We start from the raw sequence: 25,040 nt of genomic DNA on the forward strand, positions 1-25,040 counted from the left end.
TCTTTTTTTATTTTATTTTATTTTATTTTTTATAATTGCCACTGGGTAAATTCAGAAAAAGTTTTTAAAAAACCAACAACTCAAAGGTGCACCCCCACTAACAGAAGATCCTCTTCCTACTACAAGTACTTAACTATGGCAATCACTTATGCGTCTGCAGATTAAATACAATTAGTTACATTCAAAGTCTTTCAGAAAAAAAGGTGAGAAATTCAACATTAACACTGCACTGAAAGAGAATGCAAGAGGCAAAAATCAAATGCCAACATCCAAGTACAGACAGCATCCATCTTTTATTATGATATTATTCTTGAAATTGCAACAAATTCCAATTCAGGGTCATCAATCTGCAGAAAAGAGACATTCCACTACAGAATCACAGTAATCTCATCCTTTTTCAACAGGATACACCTTACTGGTGCACAGAATTCAGTGCTTAGAGGTGAGAGTCAATGTAGAGGACACTCGGAAGATCTGGGGAAGCATATTACTCAGCTGGTAAAACATTTCCTCAGAAATTGCCTGGGTCGGGGGGGAAGGGGAGAAAAAAAAAAAAAAAAAGGAGAGTAAAAACACACCAATAATCTTCGTCTTTTTGCTGTAGTTTGGAAGAACTAAATCTTTCTAAGCTTTTTTTTTGACATTTAGCAGTATTGCTGTTCTTCAGAAGGCCAACAATATTGTTTTCAAAATACATGCTATAATAATATTTAATTCAATCAAAAGAGAAAGACTGACCTAAAAATACTGCTGGTACATTTGTGTGTATATCTGTGTACAACCAGGATAGTGCTGTTTGTCGTTACCTACATGACTCCTGCTCTCTGAATTCCAGAATTAGATTCAAGTTCAGTACTTAGTTTATTCTTGGCTTCTTCCTTGTCCAGTGGTTTACTACTTTGTCAACAAATACATCTTATTTCTTTCCTAACATAACTCTTATTTTTATATAACTTCCAGCACTGTTTTCAGAACAAATAAACAAAACTTAGTAGTGGTCACTGCTGGAAAACTTTGTTTCTGAAGATCAGGTATAACCATGAATTCAATTATTTCAGTATCTTAATTATAGTTAACTTGAAACTTCTAAAGCCATTAATGATTTTGTGGAAGCATGACTGAACTCAGTCATAACTTTCCATAATGCTAGACAAAATGACCAGTTAAAGCCTAAAATTAAGTGATGCAAGATTAGTCCTATCTCTTCAGAGAAAATAATGGCAAAAAAGTATCTTTTTCAAAGGTTATGTATTCACCATTAGGTAAATTTCCCAATTTGAATTTTCGGTACCCTCAGAAGACACGAGAGGATATCCAAAAATCCAAAACTCTCATTCCTGTTTTATAGGTATGGGACCAAAACCTCAGTGATAAAATTTAAGCTCACATGGAAGAAGTAGGGCATAACAAAGAAATCAAACCTAAATCTACTGAAATTTGAGTTCTTGTTTTGGTAGTCTCCTAGATTAGATATGAACTTGGTTTAACTTACCTGCGGTACCAGGAATTGTACGGTCCGAGAAATTCCTCCATCCCATGAGGCCATTTCCATCATGAAACCTAAAACCCCCAGCATTTTTATTATGCATTACATATATGCATATATACATATATAATTTTCTTTTCCAATTATTCTGCTGTCAAGTAGTAATAGAGTTTTCACATACAATTGGGACTTTAACCACCTTTTAACTAGTGATGAAATTAATCACACTTAAATCACACTTGCCAACCTGCTGACTGAAATCTGATCTTACTGGAGAATCTAATGAGCAGTTATGGAGAAAATCGGTATACCCTTGAGGGAGTAGAATATCCAGTCCTACTGCACAACAGTTTGCTGGCCAGCAGAAGTCAAAGGTTTCTGTGAATGTGGCTCTTAGGAGTTCTTTCAATAGTTTGCTTTTATTGAGAAATAGCTCTCTTTTAGCTCTGAGCTGATCAAATCCACCTGAGTGCAAGTCTGAATATCCTTTTGCCATACATATACTGAAAATCTGGCAGCAACAATACTCATTGCTCATGTGATGATTTGGCAGTTTTATGTTGAGCATTCCCTAACTACAGTCAATGAACTACAAGGTCCACAGCAATACACTAACGACAAATAAAGATATTCGTAAAAATGTTTCTTGTTTAACAAAAGCAACTACATGGATGATACTCTATTATGAATCACAACAGGAAGAAGTTACTGAATAGCTGGTAGAAAGAATATAACACTATTAACATTTTAGATGCTATAAAATATTGTTTTGAGTATTTAAGTGCAGGACACAGGAATGCATTAAGCAATAAGCAATACAGCAATTTCTAGAGGTAGAAAAACCAAGCTGAATCACGTGGACTCTCGAACAAAGAGATGAATTAGCATATTCACTAGTCTTGGAAAAAAATGTGGGGATCGCTCACTGTTTGAGACAATGCAAATATGAAAGACTGAAAAGGATACTGTAGAGAACCACCACATCCTGCCCTTCCTGAGAGAGTGCTCAAAACAACAGTAAGGACGTTTTTCTTCCCTCCCCACCCCCCCATTGTCTATACTTATGAGTTGTAAAGGTACTTTCAAAACATTTTTAGTCATCATTCTAAGTGTCTGAAATTATTTCTCGATGCTTAAAAAGTCCCATAATAACATGACAGTTAATACTTACAAAGACGTAATATAAGTGTGCGTTTTAACAAACAGTAAGCTCATGTAAAAAAACACTTTTGGCGGGGGATAAATATTTTGAGAATATTTATCTGAGATAAGGCCTGATGACATCTAGCACAACACAGAAAGACAGCTCAAGCACTGACACACCTTTGGCACACTTGAACACAAGCTCCGCCCTCTTCAAGCACCATGGAATAGTCATTTCCTAAAAATAAATAAATAAATAAATCTCCCATTGCCATAAATCCTTAGATCTAACCAAGAAGAGTAGCAGGGTAATTAAAAAAAAACCCAAAAAACAAAAAACAAACAAAAAAAACACGTTGCTACAAGACAATGTGTTCCCATCAGGTTATTCAAACAGCATGACAGGCGATGGAGAGGGATTCAGTTTTCTAGAGTATTCTAGACAGGCGGCATATACTTTACAGGTAACCACAAAAGCTCAGCCCCTGCTTACTGCTATGAGAGCCCAGTGTCAAAAAGGTCTATGTATTTTTTAAGCTGAGATTTTCAAAGAGAAATATCGTTGACAGACAATCCTATTAATATCTTTGGAAACTAATCTATTCAACTCCTCTGTGGAGCTTCAGAAAGATTTAATATATAATATCCAACTGATAACTGTCAGATTCGTGCCTCAGTTCACCACAAAAAACTTCCTGAACACACCCCGACAGCAGTAACTGATGATTACTAACTATTCTTGATGATTCTGGTTAAGGGTTATTGGTATAACTGTAGGCGTACAGTAAAAATTTCTTCTCTAATACTGGAATTGGTAGAAGCCCTTCTCCCCTAAAAATGCATTTGTGTTAAAGAGTTACAACAAACAAAATCAATGGGATAGTTTCAGATATAACTGGACAACAAAATATTATCTACAGTTAAATACCAATATGAAGTATGAGAAACCACAATGATTTAAGTTATTCTAAGATACAGCTATAGGCACTAGTCTAAATAATCAAAGTAACAGTTTAAATGCTTCAGTATATTAAGCATTCTTTGTCTACAAACTAAGAAATACCAAGATGAATGTTCTTAGTCAGAAATAGAAAGACTGCCACTGTAAACACTTCTCAGAAAGAAAACAGTACCTATTTGTTCTGATCTACTGTCAAACATCAAAAAAAAAAAACACTTTCCAATTTGAATACAGAAAAATACATGAGGAAACAGAATTGTCATTCCATGTACCTTTTCAAATTTACACTTTAAATAACTTTCCATTCAATAAAGCCAGCATTTGTTGTGGAATCTGTCAAACACTGTGCAAGCTGTCATTTTCAAAGAGTTTAATTTCAGGATAAAAAATATATATACCTATTTGGGAAACTTATCTAAGAACGCTGATTGATAAAACCAGTACACTCAACAGGGCTGCATTAAACAATCATTGAAAGTCACAGTTTCTACTTAGGTGGAAGTACCTCCTCCCCTCCCCAAAATATCTTTTCTAAACTAGAAATATCTTTTTGAAAGAGCTTTCTTTTATGATATAAATCATTGCATCAATCGGTTCTGCTTTTAGGTTATACAACACATGAATCAGACAGAACAGTGCTGGACAATTTCTTTCTTTCATTTCTAAGCTTTCTGGAAGATATACTAGGTCTTCATCACAATTTACCTGCCTACATGTGCTTTCTGTCACATTCAAGGTAGGCATTTGCTGTCAGTTTGGACCACTGCTTTGGCTTAGGTTAAAAACCAGTGTCTGAAAAGAAAGGTTCTGTTGCCCTGAAGTCAACTTAGGAACACATTGTTGTAATCAATAAAGGGAAATAAGCCTTAAAAGGACTGATTGAAACAGCAGGATATGACACTATTCCTTGGATCATTTCAGAGGAACATAGATGTTAAGTGTTGTGGACACAGGGAAATAACAGGTTCAATGCAGAAGGCCACTGAGTACAAGCCACAAGAACTGAAAATGACGCACTAATGATTCCTTTCTAATTCATCTTTAAAACCTAAGTTCTCATGATTTTGTCACGATTTTGCCATGTTGTCAAGATTTTTTCTACATGTAAACTAAAGAACAGCTGTGGAAAAGATCAAGGATCAGATAAGTATCAATTCTAAATACAATACCAGGGACAGAAAAAAAAAATACTCTTTTTCTGAGGAATTTTAGTTAATGAATGACATTCTATCAAGCACAGTACGTGCTTGGGATCTTTAAGTTTTGTTCATTAGTGGAGATCTCACTTAACTCCTTTTCAGGATCCAAAGATCTGCTGTCAAGCTAACATTTCTTCCGCTTATCAAAAAGAGGCCAAGTTCCCCAATTAGTAAGATATGCTGCATGTCTTTTTTATTTATTTCAACTTGTGACAGATTCACTCCATAGGGTTGTGACTTTTATAAAGCTAAGCGAATCCTTAAGTCTTTGAAGAACCATGTCATAATTAGGGTAACAAAAACACTGAACTCCATGAGCACTTCTTGTGGGACAAAATGCCACGAATTTCAGTAGTTAATAAGTTAAGAATTAGCAAGGCATTTATGTCTATGCGAATCCTAAATACTGTGTTAGCAGCTATTTATTTCTAGGTGGGAAACCGTATGGGGAGAATTATTTAAGGATCAATAACCTCTCAAAAATAACAACTCATCAATAACCTCTCAAAAATACAAACATTAACCATGTTCATAATTTTTTTTTTTTTTTTTTTTTTTTTTTTTTTTTTTTTTTTACACAGCTTATACTCTTTTCTACTTTATTTCAAAACATTTTTGCCTTATTATCAGAGAGATCTGCCTAAGAGCCTTGAGGAGTTCCATTTTTCTCCATGTTGCTATACAGACAACAGCAATGGCTCCTATGCAGAAACTACCATGGAAACGTGGCAGCTCTAGCATTTTCAGTGATGCCATACTATTACAGCCCTTTCATTTCCCAGCTCAGTTTACAGAAGATTCATAACATAGATAGTAAAATCTTGAAGTAAAGTTGTTACTCATTTCTCCTGAATTTGAATTTGTATATTTTTTGCTTTTTTAAATCTCAAACCCAGTTTCCTTCCTTCTTTAAACTTAATGATCGGCTTGAACACAGAAGTCTGGGTTTTGTTGTTGTTCTCTAGTCATAAAAACTACGGGAAACAAAAGACTCATTTTTTTCCTCAGGGGGAAAAAAAAAATCATTAGCTTTATATGAAGTCTCAATACTACTGAAATGTAATGGCTTCACTGAATTTCATGAACTCATTACTACTGTGAACTTACAAACACTACTTTTCCATCTATAAAAAAGGTAACCTTTGGGAAAACAAAGAAAGCTCATGATGAATGCCTGTCACAGTGAAGCATGCAAACATCTCTGCAGCTGTGCTCCTGGTTAACCACTTTACAAAAATGTTTTTATGTAGGTGGTAAATGCAGACTCAAAATTGGGTCTGCTGAAGGCACGAAGTTCAGATTAACTTTCAGAAATTTGGTATTATTCACTTCTCCTTCAACAACAAATAACATATTTGTGTTTCAAATGAGGTCAGCCAGCTGCAAAGCACTAATACACAATGCTGCTAATGCAATTCACGTAATACAGTTTTGACTAAGCAAATGCTTATCACAGAGGTCACTTTCTGTTTCTTCTGCAAACACCTAAACAAAAAAAGTTATGTAAATTTTTTTTAACCAGGATCTTTTAAGAATCTAGCACCAGACAAGTATACAATTCTTTGGTTTCACACGTCTGAGCAACAGCACCCTCTCAGAGCATGGTGAAGACTTTTTCTTGGGCTTACTTGTATTTTAAAATACTTATGTTCAGTGAAAGCTAAAACTAACAAAGACGAAAAGGATGAATACACTCACATGCCAACTTGATTAAGAAAAGGGGGGGTGGCTATAAATTTCTGAAGCACTGTAACTGGGTGCCATGAATAACTCGGGCTGCTGTCTTGCAAGTTGACTACTTGCATTTTTGCCCAAGAAAGGTGTTGGTACTAGAGATGAAAAACTACATTTCTGAAATAGTATCATGTGTTGCTAAAAGTTTCCATTTAAGTACAGAAGTATATTTTTTGGAATCTTCATTATTAGCATTTTCTAACTTTTGCATTGCTTGCCTAATAAAGAATTCTGATCTTGCAAAAGGGATCCACTTTTGCACTATAATCAGATCAAACTCTATTAAAAAAAGGAGACTAAAAAAACCCTACTGTTATTCCACCTGTTAAAAGTGGTCCACTGCTGAGCCTTTTTTTTCCATGAATCAGGCATTTTCAACAATGAAAAGGCAGTGTTGAAATTTACAATTGAAAAAATTCAAAGGGGTATTTGAAAAACAGACTATAATTAAACACATGCAAGGATATCAGGAAGGGCAGCATTATCTTATTCTTCCCATTTCGTTAAGTCTGTAGACTTGTCACCTAAGGAAGTGACGCATATGGCTCTACTGTCTGTCTGCTGATTCTCTGCCCCATCCCAGCTCCTTTTCTTCCAATTTGTTTTGAGCCAAATCTGACAGAATAAAGAGATTATCAATGGTATTAAATTGCTATGGACTTTGAAAAGTTACAGTTAGGTAGAGATGAGTCTTGCACATTAGTGTCCCACTGAAGAAGAGAATACAAGGGCTCAGCACAATAAGTAAGCACACTTGTATTTCCAGAGAGCCTCTGCATATGCTGCTTCTTGCCCAGCCAATATTTGAGGGGCATAAAGTAGAGACAGCGACAGAAATTTAAAATGAATGAACAAGCAGTGAAAGAGGAGACAGTGCATGGCAAAGGTAGAATGTGGTTACAGTAGCGTGGGCTGACAGGTGAGGAAGAGTGGTGTTTGTGGATACAGAGCTCAAATTTTGTAAGAAGCCAGGCTTCTGTTAGCCCTGCTGTTCAGAAAACTTAGTTCTGAGCTATTTTTTCTAGATAGCAACAGTGAAAATTGAGGAACTGGCAACACTATCGTATCAGCGACTCTAAAGTCATAGTTTCTAAGCAAGGGCTGCTGTCAAGAGGCTCATCTTCTAACCTTCTGCCCTGAAATCCCATCACCTCTCCTTCATGCCATCACTAATATTTGTGCAACTGTGCAGTGAGCTGGATCAAGATAGTGAAGCGCCCAGAATAAGAGTCGGGAATAAAAATGAATATGCAGCTGGCTAAAATGTTTTAACTAGTTTAGTTCCTTAATCCAACTCACCACACAGATACCAGTGACAGTACAATGATGCAGCAGGAGCATGTGACTGTCCCATTTGGCTTATACCAGCATGAAACATACCCTTCATAAATATAAATTTTGTTTTTGCAAATTAGAAGATAAAAAGAAACTGATTATTTATTTACTTACTTCTGACATATCATGTACCAGTAGGAGAGGAATACTAATTGTAGTAATGTCGTGTGTGCAACAAACTTTGAGAATATTTCTGAGTCCCATGATTGCAGGATCCCGAGCAGTTATGTTACCAGATCTTACATTATCATCCACACAGAGATGAAAGGCAACATGAATTTCAGAAAGATTTGAATGGCGTGTGATGTAGAATTCTCCTATAGAATAATATAAACCAAGAATGCAAGATATCACGGTAGTGATCTATACCAAAATAAAATTGTTACGCAACTTAAAAACAGAATCAGTAAGTAATAAGACTACCAGTCATTGCAAGTAGACTATAATTCTCTGCTGTGTACTGTTCCCTTATCTAGTTAGACAAAAGGCAAATACAACTATACAATGAAGATCAGAGCAGATACATAAGGTGATAAAATTCGGAAGCCAGCTAATCTAAAAACTCTTGGAACATCACTGTTTTACATTTATCCTCCACGCAGTTCCCTGCTTTGATGGGTTTCACTGGCATCACAGACACCTGGTGTAACAAAACATAATAGTGCCAGTACAGGCGGATATGATCTATATATGGTAGGAAACAGAGAAAAACAAAAACAGAGGAGGTGTAATACTCAAAATATATAACGTAAGCAACAAACTGCAGACAGATGTGGGAGGCGGAAATACCTAAAATGGATAGGTTAAAGTAAAGGATGTGAAAACTCCGTGGGAAAAGATAGCAGGTTATATAACAACTGAGATATGTATTAGAAGAAATAGTTGTCAACGATCATTAGACTGAGAAGTAATTCATAGCAACAGGAAGAATTACTGAAATGCTTTCAAGTTTGTAAGAAATCTGGTCAGGAGACATTTTTAAACCAAGTGTTTCGTTATCAAAGGTAAGGAAACAGGAAGGTACAGCGAAATGTGGGTCTCTCCATCTTACCTTTCCACTGGAGATCAGTATCTCTATACTACAGCCAACAGAAAAGCAGGTATGCCATATCCCTACAGTTTTAGTTAACAGATTGGTATCCTTCTTCAAATCTACTTCCACTGGCAATTTAAGTTAAGACACTACCTTCCCACTGGGATAGCTGAAGCACAGGTATGCACTCCTTTCTGCTGTCTGCTAAGCGGACAGTCATCTCCAGCAATGACCATCTAAGAGTAGTAACATACTAGCCACTGCAGCAAAATTCACTGGGTTTATCCATTAAGGACCCAAGCTGATCTGTAATTCACTTACGCTAACAAGATCTAAGGCAACCATGAAGGCAGTTTTAAGAAGCCCCCATATTCAACCACAAATTGCATGTATTTATCTCTTCTCCCCCACTATTGGGCACAGTAGTTTTTCCTTACTAAAATGACAATACATACAAAAGTTATTTCTTCTTTTAGAGCAACAGATTCTTACATTCTCTAAGTTAAATACATTCTAAAATGCTTTACCGAATCAGAACAGTGGCATACACATAGTTATGCTTAAAAAAAAAAAAAAAAAAAAAAAAGCTACTATTTAAGTTTCATCTTGCTCCCAAGGTATCCAGAGATCTTTTTTCCTCAAATTCTGAAAAGAAATTTTAGGCACAGAGAAGTTAACTGATTTGCCCCAGGTCACATGATGAGACAGAAGTAAAGCTGGGAATAGAAACCAGATGTCCTGACACCCAGCTCCCTGCCTTACCCACAAGAACATCCTCCTTCTCTGATTGAGGTCAACTCCGATTTAGTTTATAATTTATGCTCTGAATTTAGAACTAAAAATATGCATTTATAAAACAATTTGCCATAAGAAGAGGGGGAAAAAATGCAGTGGAACTCACCTGGCAAAATATTTGACTGGTTTCGTTCAATATTCTTGGATTTATCTTCATTTCCATTATTTTTGTTTCCTATAAATAAATAGATAGTACAAATATTAAACATATCATGTATTAATTATGCTTTGGCATACAACTTTGATGTACTGCAACGATATGTAGTTTTAATTTTTACCATAAAGCTGGGGAATATGAGGGAGGGACAGGAAGTATTTTTATTTTCTTTGATTGACACTGAACTGAGTGCTATTTAAAAGCATTAGCTTTCTAATTAAATCATCCTATGATACTTCTTCATTCACACAAAAGAAAACACAATATACTCAAACATAACACTAAACTTTCCAAATTACCTCCACAGCTACATTATACTTTACTGAGAAAGCAATAGCAAGGTAACTATTTAAAATAAATTTGTTCCTACTATTACAAGGAAAATTATTAAGAAATTTACATAAAACCAACATTATAAAAACAGCTTTCAGTATTTTTTTGAGACTACAGCAACATGCAAGTTCCTAGGAAAACTTGTCTCTCTATGTGCTGTTATGAATCTATTCATGTTATTGACATATTTATACCACAGAAGGAGGTCTTTGCAAGCAAAACAAAGCTTCACGATGTACACGTACTGCCTTAACAGCATGTGGTCAGAAAACTTCTTGGCTATTTGCAAATATAACAGCAAAGTAAACCATTCATAAGGATTTGGCCACAACTAAAAAGTATTCACTTTCTCGTACTCATTTACAAGGAGGGGAAGAAGTCCTGACTCCTCTTCTGCAAACTTTAAAGCTTTATATTGGAAGAAAAAAAAGTCGTCAGGTTATGTCTGTATGTTGCTACAGAAAAAGTTTAAACTGCAGAAGAGGAAAAGCAAAACAGCCCTAAATATTTTCCATGTGTGATCGGAAACTCAGTCTCTTTTTATTTTTTTCTTTTTTAAAGTATGTCTGTTATGGCAGCAAACACATCATGTGAACAGGGTATCTGCAAACAGAGAATTTCATGCAGACTTGTCTGAGTTTATTTCAGTTCCCTTATCTATAAAATGGGATGTTCTAGCTTACAGATAAAGTGAAATCAACTTGCCCATAACCATAAATATTCAGCTGACCACTATTCTATTCCAAGAAAAGTAATTTCGGTTGTCACTGACAATGATGTTTTTTTGACTTACTGCTACGTTGTGCTCTGGCCTTAAGTACAACCTTCTGGACAATTTCAAGCTGTTCTTGAATTCCAGGAAAATGGAAATCCGTGCATTCTTGGCAAACAGTTGCAAAATCTATGGAGGGGAAAAAAAAAATCAAATCAAAATCCATGTCAAACTGTGTTTGATAACATTACACAATTCTGTCCTATTGTCCAAGCAAGGCCAGTTATAATGGCAAAAACAAACCAATCGACAAAAGTGGCAGGGGGAGAAGAAAGTGCCCAAACCTCAGTTGCTGCCTACAGTGGCTTGGGGTCTTAGTACAACCAGACCTTCATTGGTGGTTTAAAGTAATACATCCAACTAGATCAAAGGAGTTGGGAGATAACACTGATTCAGTTCTCTGACATTTTTACAAGGAAGGATGGGGCAGACAGCTGTGGAAGGTGCCCACAGTTAAGTTTGCCAAAATCCCTCTAGAGCTCAATGAAATCAAAGCTGGAGAATTACATTTTGGAGATCATGATATGTTTTCTCATTTCCGCTTATTTTCCCTCCTACTGTGGCTGTAAGATCTGTTTGGTGGCTGCTAGGCCCCTTTTTGTGTTTAACAGTATTACTTAAATGTCTGTCTTGTCTTGATGACCCTAGATTTAGTAAAAAATATAACCAAGGAGGAGAAAATAATTTTAGAACTAAAGCAACCTGGAAACCATAAACAGCACGCATGCAACTGTAATTTTTATTGCTAGTCTTCCCTTTACAATCCTGTTTATACAGTGTATCAAAGTAGTTCATGCTGCTTCCCCCTCCCCCTCCTCCTTTTTCAAGTTTTTCCAAGAGTTGGTAACTAAAACACCTACTGTTAATTTTTATGGAAGTCACAATGCTGGAGATTTTTAAAACATGACATTTTAATACATTTACTATCAATTTGAAATATTAGATTTGAGAACTCAATTTTGATCTTTGCAAATAGATTTCAGATGCTAGACTGACATTAGAGAGTTACAAGGACCCACTGAAAGTCAGCTGGTCTAACAGAGGCAAATCAACATCACAGTGTCCACTCAAAACACTTTAGCACTTCTGAGTGCAAAAGTCAGGATGGAGACCAGGGAGATAACAGCATATCTGAGTTCAAGCTACTTTATACAACTCTGTTGCCTGTTCTATCCTTATCTCTTTTTGCATACCTCACCCTATTTTTGTTACCTTTTTGTAATATCATATGCAAAACATGAGGGTCCTCAGTAAATTTTAATTTTACAAGGAATACTTTTTGTAAGAGAAGAGAGCAAATGCTACAGAGTGACATTTGTGTTCACTGACGTGATATACGCCATTAGAGGACTCACCTCTTTTAATGCCACTATATGAACTGATACGGTTATCAACTAATAAAACCAGGCCACAGAGAGAAGTTGAATAGAGAGACATTGCAGTTTGAAGCCTGTGAAGTTTTACTCCACTTCGATGATTACGCTTATGTTTACAGAAGTCCAACATATCAGCTCTCAGTAATCTTAAATTATGCATGGTCTTCAACTGAGCTCCTATATGGAAAGCAAATTCTGAGATCAGTGGAATATAAGTGATTTTAATACATACAGTGAGGCAGAAAACTTGGGATTGTTATTAAAATGGCAGGGATCAGAATGTAATTATACTAATTATAAAACTAATTAGACTCAAAGAAAGTTCTTAACCATCTATGCAGTTTTATATTCATATCAGCAGTTAACCAGATAGCGTGTGAAAATACTGCATTTTTACGCTGTCACAAAGTGAGGCAGATCTATACCTGAAATGAGCCTTTTCCCCCTATTATAAGGCAATGGAAGAAATACTACTGCAGGCAACACAGACAACATAAGTCTCTACTGCACAACCACAGAGTAAATATTACAAGCATTTGTTTTCCTGATAATTTATCTTGGGAATTCAATTTAACTCCCACTTTTTCTTACCAACCTTATCAAAAGTTAAAATATAATTTTTTAATCACTGCATGTTTTGATGTCAGCATGCTTTTCTACACTAGTCACCTTGCCAGAGTGGATAAAAACATGCCTGTAGAATGTTTTCCATGAAGTATTTTTCAGCTGGCTAAACAATGTTTGATACTATATACATAGTATTGTACCTCTCTTACATATGTTAAGAACAAATATAACAATTACAAAGTGTATATTATATGCAGTTTAATACTGTAAATAATACATAGCTTAGATCCATCGTTTATTACCTACTATTCGGCATTTAGCTTAACTGTGATTAGCATTTGTTACTATGTTTGGTTTTAGTATAGGTTTATTTACTTACCTAAGTGAATAGTAAAACTTTCTTCTAACAGTCTTTGCTCTTCATAAATTCTTCCATTTCCTTCTACAGATTCTCTCAATTGACTGGGCTGAACCTTAATTTCATCACTAAAATAAAGATTAGCATAATCAGAAACCTACCGACATGTTTAAGACCAGCAACATTTTACAGAAGTGATCCAAAGTTTGCTTAATTAGTCTATGGAAGCCAAAAGGTTAAGCCTATCTGAATGAACTCCGTTAATCTGATGTCTTGCATTTCCAGCATGCAACCCTCCATCTGAACATAGGCAGGAATAGTAGACTCCACTTATATTACCCGTCTCCTTGTAAAGCGTTTTGAGGTTCAGCAAAAAATATCAGAATACCTTATTATAATATACTGATAGGAAAATAGGAATAAGAGAAAAAAAATGAACTCTTCTCAGCCTATTTAGAACACTCCAAACGTTATTTATGAAATTGCTAGATTTAAGATTTTTCCCCTAAAATGGGAAGCTAGAAAAGCCAAATTAAACTCTCTACAGTGTTAACAAACTAGCAGGAAAGATTAGATATCTATTCTGGGTTTTTTTGTTTGCTAGTAAGTGACACAGTAAGTAACATTTCTGTTACATGAAAGAACATGAAATTCCCTCCATTTTTTTTCCTGCATGACTGAAAAATTTTTCTGTTTTTAAAGTGTCTGTAATTTTCAGTGTTTCATGAAGGACTGTTTTATAAACTTATAAGCAATTTCACTAACTGCAAATGCTTTGTGATCAGATAAAACTGACATACACTGTTTAAAAAGAAAACAAAGAAAAATCCCCTCAAACCCAAAACCTTTAAGCTTCTAGTTACCTTACTGTAGCCTTTCTGTGAATTATTTTCAGATGCATGAGGGATCTACAGTTGTTGTCAGGACTCAGCAGAGTCACAAAAACCAGACTTTACATCTGTTAAGATGAATACAGATGTCTGATACTGACATTCAAAACCGTGTGAAGTCAAAACATCCTCTCACTTTCTCAGAAGTATTTGCCTCTGGATCCCTAGCTGTCCGTTTCTTCTAGCTTTCAGTTCTAATAACTCCACTTTAGTCTCATTTTACAGCAGTACTACACACAGTAGTGAGAAACCTAAACAAACAGCATCCCAATACGTTTCCCCCCTTCTCTCTCTTCCCTCATGTTCCACATATTCTGCTTCCTCTCCAAAGGAAAAGCTGAAAGCATGAAATCCTTCATCACTTTCTCTTATGTTCCATGCCTGCATTCTCTCACCACTGGCATCCACTTTGCAAGGGCGTCATGTTTCCCACAGATTCCTTCCCGCACCCACCTTAACACTCTATTCAAATAGACTTTTCAACAAATATAAGACATCAGAAAGCATCTTGTTTTACTTCCTAGTTTTCAAATAGCAGCAAAAGGTAGTGGTTACTAAATTCTGATTTCCCTGATACTTCATCAGTTAGAACACTTTTCTTTAAACTCTCAGCACAAGTGGTCACACCAAAAAAAACTCCAAGACTTTCAGTGCTTCAGTGATGTACACATGAAAAGGAGGCTTATTAATTCAAAATTTGTGATGACTGTTACAGTTTATTAAACTGCAATTACTCTACAGAGCCTCCTTGACCAATAACAGAAAGCACTGTGAAATATAGGAGAGGAGAGGGAAAAGAAAAAAAAAAAAAAAAACCACAGAAATCCACACAGCTCACGATAAAATTTAGTGCATTAGTACAGTTTCTTGTACAGAAAGGGTATAATGTTATAAGAGGGCCTACAATGAAGAAATTTCTAGAAGTATATATTTCGTTATGATGATCTATTTGTCTTTCATTCTCTATAAATATTATCCTGTTTAAATAGCTACTCTTAAAGAAAGAGTATATAAAAGCAAGTCCTTTAAATTATTACAGACGGATGTGAAGTTTGCAGTAGAACTAAATACCTGATTGAGCTATTGTTGGGATTCTTTAAGTCCTGGTGTAGTTTTATCACCCACTCCTGATATTCCTGCTTCTGGATAGCAGTAGACTGTTTCAATTCATTGGTCCATTTGTTCTCCAAATCCTAAAAAGCAGACAGTGATAAACTGAGTGTTTTGGGGTTTGTTAAGACAGTTATTTGCATGATCTAGTCCACTGAACTTAGTTTACCTGCTGAGATTCAAAATGCTGAGCTGCTAATGAATTTACATCTTGGTCTGTTAGTGATTTCCCTAGCTCCTGCATCACCTTATCCATTTCTGCTCCTTGTCTGAAAGAGAAGTCAATGCAGATTTGCAACAAGTCACCCTTTCACAAACTGGCAGAACACAAATTATTGTTGATACAGTCACTAATACGATGATCAATTGTATCGTCAATTGCTCAATGCTCATCAGAGGCAGAGGTACAAAACTGAACATATAGCTGAAAGATACCTTTCGTGGTATTTTGTCCATCTGCTCTTTTTGAAGTCAGGATCTACACGCTTGTCAGAGTTTGTTCTCAGAGATATTCACAAGAAGTTAATACAGTATCTCCAGACACTCTATTCTAATGCTTTACTATTCTTACCATTAGAAGGGTTTTTGCTAATATCTGGTCCAAATTTTCCTTGCTGAAGTTCAGTTACACTCTTTCTTGTCCTGTCTATTGTCCTGTCAGGACATGGAAAAAAAGTAAATCAACAGCTCCTCTTAGCAGAAGCAGCCCTTTACATGGAGTGGATTGGGGTAGGGGTCCAGAAGGGAAACAAGGCCCTGCAAGTGGAGCATTAGTGACTTCAGTGGAGACTGCAAAACAGTGCAATAAGTGAACAGCATTTTATAATGGCTATTTAGTCAGACATTTAAGACTACTAATGTTATGGATTTTTCATTATTTTACTCCTTTGAGGAGTTAATGATTTGATCCAGAAAAACAGTTAAAAAGTCACTGCACACAAACATATCAAATTTTCAGTCCCAGTACATCGAGAATATTTTTCCTTTACTGAAAATCAGTTTCATACTAGTCCCTCAACCATCAAGTTAAGAGTTTACATATTTTTAATTTAAAATAGTTATTACATTTCTAAAAAGCATGCCCTGTAATCTTTTTGTTTAAGAATTGATTTTAGAGCCCATAAAAAGTACCAAATTGAAATCCTATATACTAAAGCTTGTTAAAGAACTCAGACAACGTAAAGACTAATACAAGGTTTTAACCCCATCCCCAGCTAGATACCATAATCTAGATACAGCAGTTGTTTTTTGGACCTATTTAGTCCCTTGATTTTTTTTTTCTTCCAATGCAGATGATACAGACATGAAACCACCAGGAAGTGGGCCAAACACACTATTGTTTTTAATAGATTAGCTTCCAAATGAAACTATATTCAACAACAGAAACTAGAACCGAAGGGCTGCCCTGCTATCCTCAGTTCATCCAATACTTTGTCCCTCCTCAACCTTCTTAAGTTCCTGGCTTCAATCCCTCTTTTGCATTCACCCTGTTCTCCAGCAAGGAATTGCTTCAGCCTAGCACAAATTTAGCAAATATCCACAAAAAAACTTAAAGTTGAGGGTCAGGACTTCCAAATAGGCTTCTGTGTAAACAGAACAACACCTACAACTCATCTGGAATAGCGTCAAGTGCCACCAATCAATGGAGATTCATGATTATGTCAAGTATATACAATAAATTTCACTGGAGTCAATACACAGCTACACTTGATTAGTACTCTACAAGATTACTGCTCTTAGTACTAAGCACTCTTTCTTCTACATGCATAGCTGAGACAAGAGTCCCATAAGCTTCAAGGATTTTACGCTATCACACATCACTGGCAATTTTTATCTCCAAATCAGAGCTATGTAAAATTCAGTTTGGAAGAACACTGGAAAAAAAACTATAGAAGCAGATATCCACTGTAACTTGTGATTTTAAGCTCGCATTGTAAAAGGAATACTGCCACCTGGAACACTAAAACATACCTTTTTAGGATATTCTGGCATCTCACAAGCATTCCAGTGTTTGTAGCTGGTATGTACACAAAAATGTATAGATTCACCCTCTTTAACCTACTTAATCCCACTGAAAAAAAGCATTGTATGTGCTCCCCCATGTGGACAAAGCCACCACCTGCAGCTTTTTAAGCCAGGGAATTTCAGATCTCATAGACTTACCCAAGTTCCTAATTTGGCAGTTTCTGAATTGAAGTTGGTTCAAATCTTTTGCTTATCTTTCCATGTTGTGGAACTTACAATTTTTTATTCATATTACATGATGCTAAAGGCACAAGAGCTATGGCACACTGACTTTATTTTTTAAATATCCTTAGCTGTTTGCTATTGCTGCATCAGTTATGTGGACAGAACAATGGAAATCAAGCCTAATGTTACTCAGACGACCTCAGCTTTTATTATTTTTAGTGACTTAGAAAAATACAAGATAGCTGACCCCAATAACACAGGCTACATGACTAACTTTAAAGAGAGAAACACAGAGTTAAAGCAGAGCTTATACTACCAGAGCTGACATACATTGTCCTATGAGCTGTATACATGCAGTGGTGTGCACCTACATTTAAGACATTCAAGACATTAAAAATATCAAAAGGAGACATTAAAAAATATTAAAAAAAGAATACCTTTCTCGTAGTTTTTTCAGTTCCACATCTCTTTCACTTATTAATTCTGAGATACTAACAAAATAATTGTGTTCCAGGTTTAACAGTGTTTCAGAAGCTGGAGAATGTATCAGATCATGGTAAACATCTGCAAAATCTTCATCCCAACTGGTTTCTTCAGGTTTTGCATATTCTAACATTGTCTAAAAATTATAAGAGACTTTAAAGCACATGGTACGTCTAAGGACATATAGTAAGAATCCCTAATAAAGGTAAGGCAAAACCAACTGGGTGTTCACACTACTGCACATCCTTCAAGATGCACAAATTATGTTCTTCCTGATTTGAGCTCTTTGTACTCTGCATTAGCTTTTATCATTTTCTCTCTTCCTTTCTTCCCACAGTCTCTCTCTTTCAAAGCAATCAGTTGCAGAAACATTACAGGTTTTGACTCCAGTGAGGAATTAACCATTTTCAGCCATTACCAACTTGGAAAGAACAATTATTTTAGCTCTTCCTATATTTAAGTATTTAAGGTTCTGTCAAGAATTTCTCAACAATAACATTCCCAATTAATCAATTTTAAAAAGGGCCCAAAACATCATCTGTGCAAGAAATAATCTCTCGCTAAAAAGCAGGGATAAACTCAGATGTTGCTAAAATTTACTGAACAATGCCGACTTAAGAAAAGCAGTTTTTACTGAACCAAAAAATGGCTCAGAGATGCCAGTTTTGCAAGCCCTTTTAAACTGAAACAATCTTTACTTCTGCAGTTGTTCCCACCTAATTCAGCTGAAGAATTGAGATGGTACCATTGAAATATAGGACAGAAATATCAAGACATCATCTAAGCCTAACCCTTGCACTGAGGCAAGATTTTAAGTACGCCTGCATCATGAAAAAGTGTTGTCTAACCTATTGGTAGAAATCTTTAGCAAAATAAAAAAAGTAAACTCTTTCAACAGTTTGTCACATTCTCAACTCCACCCAATACAGTTTTTCCTTCCTGAAGGTTAAGCTGACATCATATTGTTCATGTTCAATAAGGCAAAAAATTCTTTGCCCATTCTCTTTATAACACATATTCATGTTTTGGAATACTTAAGCTTCTTGCAATATTCTTCTCTATTCCCTGATAAGCAAAGCCAATTCCTTTAACCATTTCCTCAAAGGCTAAAATTTCTGTCACTCTTTTTTCTCTCCACTAGGACTCCTCTAGTTCATTTACATTCTTAAGAGCATTACAAGCAAAACTGGACACATTACTCCAGCTAAAGCCTCATCAGCACTAAACAGTGTAAAATATTTACATAAACACAGGAGATGAGCTAAAAAGTTTGTTCCAACCACTCACTTTCTCCTTGGAGTCTTCACAGCTATTTTTCAGATTTGCTGAATACCCAAAGCAAAGCAACTTCAAGCATATATATATAAAGCTGCATCAAATCAAGTCAGTTTATCGAGTTCAGCTGAAATATCCCTATGACGTGAATTAAACAACCTTATGGGAAAGTAGGAGTACCACTTTACCATCTTTTGCTTTGATTCTAATACACCATAACCCTTAGATCTTTTTTTGTTTCACTATCAGAGAATTACCTCTCTGTTTTGTATCTTTTGACTCCACTACTTTTTTTTTTTTTTTTAATCAGTAAGGAGATGAATTCAGTAAAAACTCAACTAAGAACATGTAGGATGAAGACTCAGTGATCACTTCTGGATTAAAAAAAAACCCATAGGAACTGATCAGTAAAAGTGACTTTCAATGTAACTACACATCTTCACAGATGTAATTACATCTGTGCATGCACACATGCATACACACACACTCATACAAAGCACAGCCTGAATATTAACTTTTCAGTCTTAATCTTACCTCTTTATAAGCTTTAGCCCAAGTATCTGCCAACTGGTTTATATCTACTTTCCCTGATTTCACAGCTTCCAGAGCCATTTCAGCTTCTCTATCATAATCTTTTATAGTTTCTTCTTCTATGAACTTATTAAGTGATTGCTTCAGGTCTATCTTAACAAGAAGAGAATGTTCCATTAACAAAACAATTTCAATAGAAATATCAATAACCATTTAGCAAACATACAAAGTTTTTTTGAAAGCCTTTTACTTGGGCACTTCTCTTGCTAGTACTAACTGTCTTTTTCACTAACATTCTGCTGTTTTAAAAAAAATTAGAGAGAGTTCCTGTAAATAACCTTTTTTTAGTTTCTTAAAACATGTTATAAGACATTTATATGCATATATATGACACTATTTTACAAAACCAATTCTTACCATTTTCTATAACACAAGGTAGATTGTGCAGAAGCATTAGATGTCCATGCAGGTGACTAATGTTCTCTTGCACAGGGAATTTCAGAGGTACTGTAAGCACTAAATGTTGATTTCCAGCACTGAATTTGTATACAAAGTCTCTCTCCCTAGTGCTGGCCTTTCCTTTGTTAGACTTCATCTTCCTGAGATTATTTCCTGCATTAGCAATGAAAACATGTAAAAAAATGCTTTTTAAAAAAAGGCTTTATTAACTTGTTCTGGCAAGAAAACTTAAGAACAAAGTTTTTCATAAATATTTATCTAAACTGTAATTTCCAAGTCCATAGGTAGGAGCTGAAGTATGAATACCAGTTTCCAAAATGCTGAGTGCTTCCAAACTGTAGTCGAGTGTATCAATACATGAATTTAGGTAGTTATCCTCACAAATTGCAGTTATAAGCCTCTTGACTTAAATGCAGGACCAGAACAGAAGGAATCATCATAAATAACCCTCTTTAACTGAGACCCTGTACCTATTGATATGCATGTCTCAAAATGTAAAATCCTTGTAGGGTGTATTAAGACTGTATTTCCTCCCTTGCCCAGGCACACACATTTTAAATGGGGAAGAGATCTGGGGGGGAAAGGAATGTAGTAATCATTAAGCAAGATAAGTGTCTATAGCCTAAGTTCATGCTATCAGAGTGCATACCTGTATCAGTAATGCTTCTCTCCACTAGGACTCTTCCAGCTCATTTACATTCCTCTTTTTGAACATTATATACAAAACTGGACACATTACTCCAGCTGAAACCTCTCTCGAGCTAAAACCCACTGTCCAAAGAGATGAAAACCAGAAAATGAAAGAAGAAAGTATACTTTCCACAGCCAAACTCATGGGACCAGTTTACAAGGTTTTTATTTTGAACAAACCTACATTTTAGAAAAGACTAACTAACAACAACAACAACAAATACTCAACGAAACCAAAGCTAAATCGAGTTCATTCCATGTCCTGTCACAGAGAGGAACTCAACTTGAATAGCTGATGAACATCTTTGTGCTACTTCCCAGCAAAATTTAGGTTTAACGTGGAAGAAAAAAGATGGTACACAGCGATAGCCCCCTCTCTGAGCCCAGTGCAACTGAGTACCCGGCCTGTCCCTGAGAATGGGACAAATACCCTCCACAACATCAGCGCTAGTGTCCTGAAGTCCATCACAGGCTCTCGGGTGCCAGGTTCGGCGGCCTTCGCTAAGAGAACCCGAGTTAGCTCTCGTTAGCAGAAAGCAGAGGCAAGGCTGCTGATGTGAAGCGCTGGCAGAAGACCCTGCTCGCGCTCCCTCCCCTCCCTCGCGGAAGGCTCAGAAACCCCACAGCAAACAACCCCCCTGTGCTCGGGGTCACTAAACCGTGGGATTTTAGGCCGAAGGGAAGGCCCAACACCCAAGAATGCCGCCAGGCCTCTACGCAGCGGCGCCCGGGCTCCAAGACTCGCCTGGGCGGGGCCTTGCCGACACGGGCCGCGCTGCCGCCCGGGGCCAGGCGGTGTCCAGGACGAGGGTGGGGCGCGCGCCGAAGGAGTGGCAGCAGCTTCCCTTGCCGCGAAAGGCGAGAGCGGAACCTCCTTCCCTCTAGGCTCACCTGAGTCCCGGGCGGGGAGGCCGGCGGGCGAGCGGACGCGGCCGGCGGGTGCGGGGATGCTGCCCCCGCCCGCCGAGCCACTGGAGGAAGGAGGCGATGCCGGCCTGCTCCTGCTCTTCCTGCTGGACTTGCGCGTCCGCAGGCGCAGATTCGGCTGTGAGGAGCCCGCCACCACCTTTTCTCCTAGCCGCCCGCTTTGTGGCGAATGTGCCGAGCTGGTGTCGAAACCCGCTCCTTGCTGTTGCTCCCGGCGCTGGGCGGGAGGGGGAGGGGGAGGAGAACCAGTGTCGTCATCAGACACAGCGCTCGGGCCCTGCCTGAGGCAGGCGCGAGGTCGCCGTGCCGCGCGGAGCGCAGGGTGGATGGCGCGGCCGGTGCGGAGGTACGTGTGGCGGCCTCGCGCAGAGCGGAGGGGTGGCGGGGTCGCCTCTTTCTCGGGGATCGCCCCCCCCTCCCCGAGAAGCGCAGGGGGCCGGGGACGCCGAGAGGTGTTTTCTCGAGAGGCGGCGGCGGCGCGCGCCCAGCGGCCGTTGCCGCACGGCGGTTTGTCGGGCGCTGGCAGAGTCAGTGGGGCTTGGGGGCGGGGCTGCGGTGTTCTCCTTCCAGCTCAACGCGGCCCTCGTCCCCGGGTCGGCTGTGGCCGCGCTGCCCTCCCCGTGAGCCATGAGTCTGCTTCGGTACCCCGAGGAGGCAGCAGCCCTGGGTTGGGGAGCCGAGAAGTCTGTGTCTCGCTAAGAGCAGCCTGCCCCGATCCCTCTCTGAGACACCTGCCTGTGCCTTTTCAGGCCCCAGCAACACCTGGAGTAGTAGCAGTGCCAAGTAGGAAACAATCTAAAAGCTGCATGGAAAGCACATTTCAATATATATAAATAATTATGCACAGATTAAAGCATACAGTGGGGTTTTTTTCCTTCTTTTTTTTTCTTATAATTTACCCAAAATTGAGTGTTAGCAAGTCAAGATTCTGAATCCAAGAGGATTAATGGTGTATGCTTTTGCCACAGGAACAAGAAAATTGTTGACTATTCACAGTTTGGGGATTTGGATAATGATGGTAAGTGGTCTGTTGTTATACATACCAAAAAAGCTAAACACTATTGCAACCACCAAATGTATTGGCAGATGGTCTTTCTTTTTAATGAATTAATTCAGTGACAAGGCTGTCATGGTTTTTGCTGGAGGTAATCTAGGCACACTGTTAAAAACCCTAATTTAAGAAGGATATGATGACTGTAAGCCAGAGTGTAAGAAGAATATGGCATGGCCCTGATGAATACACTGTGTCTTGTTATTGAAGGAAAACTGATTTCCTTCCTTGCCTCAGTTTTCAGTGATAATTGCTTGTTCGATGTCCTTCTGATGATCAGTTCACAGGATTGTAACTCAGAATATAATGGAATTTTGAATCATCCATACATGGATGTAATGTTTCTCCCATAGCTCTGTATCGTGATGGGTTTGGGGCATATAAAGACATAAAGGTCAAATTTCAAGTTCTAGTGAAACAAAAAATAGACTGCAGGCTATCTGTTTTCATTAGGGCCCTCTTCTGCCTCTGAGCCCTCTCCGTGTCACACATTTTCCATATTGAATTTGGTTACTTTCATGCTTTTTTTTTCCTACACTGTTTGCAGGATCAAGGGAAGAGTTTGAAGTGAGGGGAACTCAGTAATGTTGGAGGTCCCTTGTAAGTCATGTGGATAACCCAGTGTCATAGTTTCAGGAGTTTAAACATGGTCCACAACTTCTCATAGCTTATGAGTGAGCATTTTTAATATTAAAGAAGAGTCTAGTCTGTTTTCTTCTTAAGATACCGGTTAGATACTTTTTTTTAGAAGTTAGTGATCTTATATAGGGTTCTGCATCATTTAGAGAGCACTGAAATTTATTTTGTTATTCCTTATTTTGCACTGTGATCTGCAATGTTTTCAGTCAGAAGAAAGGCAGTTCTCGTGCCTTCTGTTTTCCACAAAAACTAGAGAAATACATTGTATTTGGTAAGAAACAGTATGAGAATGGTAAGAAAAGGGGAGCAATCTACTTTTTTTCAGAGCGAGAGTAATTTAGAGGAACAATTCCCCAAATACCAAAAACTATAATTATTGACAGTGATTACTGTTAAAAATCATTATTATTCAATGTATCAAAACGTGAACTTCTAGTTATTGGAAATCTGGTAAAACATTGGATATTGAAGCTTTATTGCTATGTTGGTAATAAAAATTGAAGTAATCACCTCTTAAAAGCATATGCGAAAGAGATTGTGTTAAGTTTTCATTTAAAATATCTTTAAGAACGTTATAGTTACACTTGGCTTCTTCTTTAGAAACACAATTAATTTAAAATGGATCTATGTGGGTGCAAAATGTGGGTGTTTGGCATATTCTCAGTGTATGATGAAATTAATTTGAATGACTTCTTTTTGCCATATGGAAGAATATTATAGGAGAAAACTCGTTAAAGCTTGTTACTGTTTCTTCAATAGATGAAGATTTTGCCTGTGTAGCTGCACCTTTAAGAAAAAAATCCAGAACACAGCTCAAGGAGCTGAAGAAGGAGAAAAAAGAGAAGCAGAAAACGCCACACATAGAATTGACTCCATCACAAAAGGAAATACTCAGTAAAAGGTGGAAGATTCAACAGCAATATTTGTTTTTTTTCCTTTTTTTCCCTAGAATTTTAAACAGCCAAGAGCAATGAACTAACATGTTGGTGTGTAACAGTTTAAGATTTATTGGTGCACTTATGAAAAAAAGATGTTGTAGTTACACCAGAGTCAAGAAGACTTGCCTGAATACAGTAGTGAGCTATCTTTTGCATATAAGAGCTTTTACAGCTCAAAAAAACTCCAGAAAACTGCCTGCATACATACAGAAGCAGATTTGTAATCTAAATTATGAAAGCTGGTATTTGATCATGTCTTGATATTTCTGTAGTACAAAACAACAATAATAATTCTGAATTATTTCAGGTCTCCTTAGGATCCCAAACTGAGAAAGATAAAGACAAGTTTGTCTGATTAAAAAAGAACATATTTAAAGTTTGATAGAAAATATGAAGTCAATGAAAAATGTAATATTCTGATTGTTTGGATGGTAATATTTTGTATAAATATTCCATTTCAATACAGTATTTCAAGCAGATGTAAAAACATTTTCCAATACCAGTTATTAGTTAATATGTATACAGTGCTTCATAATCATAGTACTTCTCAATATGGTGTGCTTTAAATACTAGTGTGTACTTTGAATGTCTGAGACTTTCCAGGAAGT

The 25,040-nt window shown here is 37.2% G+C and overlaps 2 protein-coding genes across 7 annotated transcripts in view; one reads left to right on the forward strand and one right to left on the reverse strand.

The window, feature by feature from the left end:
* On the reverse strand, positions 1-21,903 carry FERRY3 (FERRY endosomal RAB5 effector complex subunit 3). Of its 4 annotated transcripts, XM_026106313.2 has the most exons (15): positions 21,769-21,903; positions 20,837-20,958; positions 20,146-20,340; positions 19,732-19,877; positions 17,877-18,058; positions 15,419-15,518; positions 15,211-15,332; positions 13,271-13,377; positions 12,304-12,501; positions 10,970-11,077; positions 9,793-9,861; positions 7,973-8,175; positions 2,810-2,867; positions 1,493-1,560; positions 1-522 (listed from the first exon to the last, which is right to left on the reverse strand). In XM_026106313.2, exons 3-15 carry the CDS (start codon positions 20,321-20,323, stop codon positions 430-432), a joined length of 1,632 nt encoding a protein of 543 aa, XP_025962098.1. In that variant the 5' UTR covers positions 20,324-20,340; positions 20,837-20,958; positions 21,769-21,903; the 3' UTR covers positions 1-429. The 4 variants fall into 4 exon arrangements, with proteins under 4 accessions (XP_025962098.1, XP_025962097.1, XP_064373812.1 ...); XM_026106312.2 differs by lacking the exon at positions 20,837-20,958 and having other exon boundaries at positions 21,769-21,900; XM_064517742.1 differs by lacking the exons at positions 7,973-8,175; positions 20,837-20,958 and having other exon boundaries at positions 21,769-21,900.
* RAD51AP1 (RAD51 associated protein 1) overlaps positions 21,825-25,040 on the forward strand; it is a 9,216-nt gene continuing 6,000 nt past the window's right edge. For all 3 annotated transcript variants that reach the window (XM_064517755.1, XM_064517761.1, XM_026106315.2), the window contains exons 1-3: positions 21,825-22,150; positions 22,773-22,822; positions 24,254-24,395. In XM_064517755.1, coding sequence (XP_064373825.1) covers positions 21,825-22,150; positions 22,773-22,822; positions 24,254-24,395 — 518 coding nt within the window. The remainder of the gene's footprint in view (positions 22,151-22,772; positions 22,823-24,253; positions 24,396-25,040) is intronic.

The sequence above is a fragment of the Dromaius novaehollandiae genome, chromosome 1, assembly GCF_036370855.1.
Source record: "Dromaius novaehollandiae isolate bDroNov1 chromosome 1, bDroNov1.hap1, whole genome shotgun sequence".
Classification (NCBI taxonomy): domain Eukaryota; kingdom Metazoa; phylum Chordata; class Aves; order Casuariiformes; family Dromaiidae; genus Dromaius; species Dromaius novaehollandiae.